The sequence below is a fragment of the Amblyomma maculatum genome, chromosome 2 (genome assembly GCF_055883805.1).
Source record: "Amblyomma maculatum isolate TAMU_Amacu chromosome 2, ASM5588380v1, whole genome shotgun sequence".
Lineage (NCBI taxonomy): Eukaryota > Metazoa > Arthropoda > Arachnida > Ixodida > Ixodidae > Amblyomma > Amblyomma maculatum.
In genome coordinates this window covers 190,570,596-190,576,595 of record NC_139345.1, presented here as the reverse complement: position 1 = coordinate 190,576,595, position 6,000 = coordinate 190,570,596, and the positions used below count along the sequence as shown (strand labels likewise).

At 51.9% G+C, this 6,000-nt stretch overlaps 1 protein-coding gene across 1 annotated transcript in view; it reads right to left on the bottom strand.

Moving 5' to 3' along the window:
- Positions 1–309: 309 nt before the first annotated feature.
- LOC146200763 (glutathione S-transferase 1-1-like) overlaps positions 310–6,000 on the bottom strand; it is a 36,083-nt gene continuing 30,392 nt past the window's right edge. The window contains exon 5 of the mRNA XM_084592976.1: positions 310–447. Within this exon, the coding sequence (XP_084449102.1) occupies positions 310–447 (138 nt within the window). The remainder of the gene's footprint in view (positions 448–6,000) is intronic.

Here is a 6,000-nt window from a genome sequence, read left to right as displayed (position 1 = left end):
AACGTAGATCGCGTTCACACGGACCAAAATGCTTCTCGACAGTTCCGGCAGCAAAGCGGTACCTCAGCCGTGTAAGCAACAGTTTAGTACATAATCATGAATGTTTTCAATTGTATTTGTCCCGGTACCCACTCGATATCGCGTTCACCCTGCGAAATACAACTTCGTGCGCCGACCTTTTAAGCAGCCTATTACAGCGCACATGGCTACAGCTGTCGTTTAATTATTTTTAACTGTTTCTTTAGATGGTCAGCACCACTAGCCACCAATAGACCATAGCGCAGCTGTGTACATTGAATGCGCGGTCGCCTATTTCAAACCTTCAAGGCGCTCGTTCAACATGTCTATTCCCTGCTGATTAATCTCGTCAAAGTATGGAAGCCCCGACTTGATTTTCTCGTAGTAGGCTTTCAGGTCAGGATACTTCTCCCTCCGAAGAGCTGGAAGCTGCGAAATAGAAAAGGCGACAAGTCGGTATAATATTCCAGAGAAGGAAAAATATTTCTCTGATCTAAATATGAATCTCGAAAAATATCTCTGTACACTAATTCTTGGCCGATTTCTATTATTATGCAGACCACAACAATGGCAATCATCTGCACACTGCCAAACAAAGTTATAAAGTCTACGCTGTTATCGACTGTACTGTTTTCATGTATCACACATTACGCTATAATAAATTGCAGTAATTTTGCAGCAATGCTTGTGCAGAGGGACTTTCTTAATAATGGGCAGCAACGCGGCGGCCATTAGCTTAGCATTGTGTGGAAAAGAATGATTTTTCATGCATTAGGACATGGCGTATGCATGTATAAGCACGGCCAGTATTCTGATTAGGATGTTGGCAAACCGCTAGCCAGATGTATGAAGAGTCTGACGACCATATCTTTGCCTGGGCATATGCAATTATGTGACCAATACAACCTGTAGTATTTGCTTACACAATTAAGTCACTGTTCCTCCGCACCCCCTCCCCCCCCCCTCCCCCCCCGAAGAGCTCACATAGTCGAGGCGAACTACATTTAGGAGCATCTATTGTAAGATTGATGACTGGTCGATCGGCCAATTCGTCTCGCTGCAAAGTCTACCTAGAAAGTATAATGAGGATATTGTCACCAACACACGTAGCAAGCAGCACAACAACCGAGCTGGCCCTTTTTTAATCAAGCGAAACTCGAGAGAGACGAGGATGACGCTTAGCCACGTGCCAAGACATTCGGCCACTTGGTGGCGCCAGAAGATGGTCAGCGGTGTGGCATTGCCCCCCTTCCAAGGGGCATCGACCCGATGCCGCAAGCGTAGGGGAATAGTAGAAAAGCCGGGCAAGTTATACGGGAAAGTCTCTGGCTCTGGTTCGGACCCTGAAATGGCTTAACGAATGTAATATGGCCTCATTCTGGCAACGTGAACTATTTAAGATTGTGGCTGCCGAGAGGAGCGGACAGTGCCTTGTGGTAGCACCTCGTAGTTCACCGCGCTGAGGCGGTGGAGCTCCTCGTAAGGTCCAAAGTATCGTCGCAGAAGCTTTTCAGAGCGCCCTCGCAACCGTATTGGACTCCATACCCAGACTTGGTCGCCGGGCGTGTAAGTCACCTCTCGGTGTCGCAGGTTGCAGCGCTGGGCGTCGTGTACTTGTTGGTGCCGATCGAATTCGCTGTCAGGCAAGCTGGCGTGCAGCTTCTGCGTCACGAATAAATTGGTCAGCCCCCACGATAGTGGAGGGAGCAGAATCTGGAAGAAGCATGGCATCCAGCATAGTGAAGGGTTCGCGTCCATGAACCAAATGAAATGGAGTGAAGCATGTTTCCTGGAGTGCAGTGTTGTATGCGAACGTGATGTATGGCAGAATTCGGTCCCAGTTCCCATGATCGTCATCTACATACATAGAAATCATATCGGCAATTGTCTTGTTAAGCCGCTCAGTCAGTCCATTAGTTTGAGGATGATAGGCCGTTGTCTTGCGGTGGGTGGTGCCACTGAGTCGAAGTACCTCACTAGTGAGTGCCGACGTAAACGGGGTTCCTCTGTAAGTTGAAGACGACTGTTGGCGCACCATGACGGAGTACAATGTTGTGAATGAAGAAATGCGCAACTTCATCTGCGGTACCACGGGGAATGGCCTTGGTCTCACAGTAGCGGCTGAGGTAGTCAGTGGCAACCGCTATGTACCTGTTACCCATGGAGGACTTCGGAAATGGACCGCGTAAGTGCATGCCGACCTGTTGAAATGGGAATTTCGGGAGATCGATAGACTGTAAGAGCCCAGCTGGTTTAATGGGTGGTGTCTTCCACCGCTGGCACTCACGGCAGGAACGGACGTAGCGGTGCACAACGGCAGCTAGCCTGGGCCAGTAGTAATTTCGGCGTATCCGTGCCAATGTGCGAGAAAACCCGAGATGGCCGGAAGAAAGGCCATCGTGGCACGCACGAAGAATTTTTCATGTAACGTTGTGGGTACTACAAGCAGATAGGCAGTTTCTGTTGGACCGTAGTTCTTTTTGTAGAGCACACCATCGCGCAGGCAAAATGACGACAGTCCGCGCCTGAAGAGCTGAGGAGGAGATGACATGGTTCCTTCGAGGTATTCAATGAGGGGCAAAAGTTCAGTCAACCCGCTGCTTTCGGGAAAAGGTGGACGTTGCAATAACACCGAGGAAAGCGGAATCGTCGTCGCAGCCGTCCGCGTGGCAGGGAGTAGGGGCGCGGGACAGACAGTCAGCATCACTGTGTTTCTTGCCGGACTTGTGCACGATTTTACCGTCAAATTCTTGCAACCGAAGGCTCCATCGAGCAAGCCGACCCGATTGATCTTTTAGGTTTGCCAGCCAATATAGAGAGTGATGGTCGCTCACGACACGAAACGGACGACCGTACAAGTGCGGACGAAATTTCATGACTGCTCACACAACAGCGAGGCACTCCTTTTCGGTAGTTGAATAATTAACTTCGGAACGGGACAAAGTGCGACTGGCGTAAGCAATGACACATTTTGCACCGTCCTGCCACTGAACAAGCACCGCACCGAGGCCAACGTTACTGGCATCCGTGTGCAGTTCCGTGGCGGCCTCTTCGTCGAAGCGGCCAAGTATTGGCGTACATTGGAGACGAGACTTGAGTTCCGTGAAAGCGTTTTCCTAGTCGGGGCCCCAAAAGAACGGCTCGGCGTCTTTTGTCAGGAGGGTCAGAGGCTCAGCAATCTTGCAGAAATTGTTAACAAAGCGACGATAGTACGCGCAGAGACCAAGAAATCGACACAAGCTTCGTTTATCCGCTGGTTTGGGGAATGAAGAGACAGCGGCCGTCTTCTCTGGGTCTGGGCTAACACCTCGAGCGCTGACAATGAGGCCGAGAAATTTCAGCTCGTTAAAAGCAAAGTGGCATTTTTCGGGTTTTAGAGAGAGACCGGCAGATCGGATGGCCTCGAAGACAGCGCGCAAACGTTTCAGGTGCTCGTCGAACGCGTCCGAGAAAATCACAACGTCGTCGAGATATACGAGGCATGCCTGCCACTTCAGACCAGAGAGTACAGTGTCCATCATTCGTTGAAATGTGGCAGGGGCCGAACACAGGCCAAACGGGAGCACTTTAAATTCATACAAATCGTCCGGCGTAATAAAAGCGGTCTTCTGACGGTCTCGCTCGTCAACCTCTATTTGCCAAAATCCACTGCGGAGGTCAAGGGACGAAAAGTAAGTGGCATGGCGAAGGGGATCGAGGGAATCGTCTATGTGTGGCAGGGGGTACGCATCCTTTTTCGTGACGTTGTTGAGGCGTCTGTAATCCACGCAGAACCTCAAGGTTCCATCCTTCTTCTCGACGAGGACAACAGGCGAAGACCAGGGGCTCGTCGACGGTTGGACATCGTCGTCCTGGAGCATTTCTGTTACTTGGCGGCGGATGGCATCACGTTCTTTTGAAGACACCCGGTAAGGACGCTGACATAGTGGACGTTGGTCATCGGCAAATATAATTAGGTGCTTCGTTAGTGGCGTCTGTCGGACCTTGGAGGTTGATGCAAAACAATCGCATAACGAATTGACAAGATTCTCTGTGCAGCGTTTCTCACTGGGCAAGAGATGCGGGTTCACATCAGTCTGAATGGCTGTAGACGTCGCATTGTCGAGGTCTGACATGTTGGATAAAGCGTACTGGCCCGTACATTCTCCAAGTTCTTCAAAATAGGCGACCGTCGTGTTTGCCGTCAAATGTTGGGGTTCACATGTGAAGTTTGTCACTAGCACTTCGGTTGGCCACGGACAAGTTCGACGAGGCCTCGAGCTACACAAACTTGTCGAGTTAGAAGCAGTGACATGTTAGCTTCAGCCATGCCACGCGTGCCGGTGCTGTGATCACATTCGACTGTGACGAACTTGCTCGCACGCGGAGAGATCGTTATATGGTCATCACAGACGCGCAACATCGTTTTCCGGAAGTCCGTGTTGCTATCAACGGTTCGCTTGGTTGAAAACGATACCATGAGCTGCTCCCGAAGGTCTATAACAGCACCATAGTCTTGAAGAAAATCCATGCCGAGAATCAGATCTTTGCAGCACTCTTGTAATACGGCGAATGTGCCAGTGAAATTAAAACCGCAGATCTCTATGCGGCAAGCGCACATGCCAATCGGCGTCATTACATGACCACCGGCGTTACGCACCATTGGCCCAGACCAAGGCATCAAAACCTTACGAAGTGTCGTGGCTAGCTGGCTGCTCATGACGGAGAAATCGGCGCCGGTATCCACGAATGCGGTCACATCACAACTGTCGGCGGTTACAAAAATTTTCCCGGAAACAATGCGTTCGCAGCACGTCGGTAAGTTCAACGGATCGGGTCGTCGCCGTTCAGGCCGTCGCGTCAAATCGTCGGGTGGAGGCTGTTTAATCTGAGACGTAGCGGCGGCCCCACCCCCGGAGGCCGCCGTGTTTAGTTTTCCCGGTGAGGGGACGTGCCTCTGAATTTCCCAGAGGAGGAGTACCGACTGGGCGAAGCAAAACGCCTCGGAGATATCGATCGCGACTGCCGTTGTGGTGACGTTGGGTGCATCTCGTTAGCAGCCAGGTACTCCTCAATCTCCTGTGGTCTTTCGTCATAGCGGGGTGGAGGCGCGTTTAGTGGAAATCCTCGCAAGCCTATTCTACGGTATGGGCAATTGCGAAGAATGTGACCAGGTTCGCTGCAGTGATAACAGAGCGGCCGTCTGTTCGGCGTGCGCCACAAGTGCGCCTTGCTGATAGCGGGACGCTGGTATTACTGCGGCTCGACGGGGCGCAGATCTTGTTGCTGCTCGACGGGGCGCATGTAGCGAGGCGGTGGTCCGACAACGGACGGAATGGGTCTGGCTCGGGGGCAGGTCGACGTAAGACAGCACTATAAGTCATAATGTATGGCTCCGGTTGTGGTGCTGCTAGTGGTGGTGGCTGCACCGCTCGCCGAATTTCATCACGGATGACGCCCCCGGTAGAATAATTATTTGCAGAATGAGCATTCAAGTGGAGGTTTTGCAGCTCTTCGCGGACAATGCTCCTCACAAGCTTCCGCAATGCCTCGTCCCTGGCTGCTGGCACGGACGCGCAGCAGGGTGTGGCCGCTACGCTTGCCTGACGGCCGTATTGGGTACTCCGTTCCTGCAGGGAACGTTCTATGCTGGTAGCTTCTCTCGCGAAATCTGCGACAGTTCTTGGGGGGTCTCGAATGAGGCCAGCGAACAACTGCTCCTTCCCCACACGCATGAGGTGCCGTACCGTCGTTGCCTCGGGCATGGTAGGGTCGGCCGGATTGAAAAGCCGCGTCATGTCCTCGACAAACATGGCCACACTCTCATTTGACTGTGAGACCTTGAACGAACTGCAATCTCTGCGTTTTCTTTGCGCGCACTCGAGCTGAATGTGGTAAGTAACTTACGGCGAAAGGCTGCCCAGTTGACAAAGGACGCCTCGTGGTTCTCAAAACACGTCATGGCCGTGTCTTGCAGCGCGAAGTACACATTCATTAGCTTCC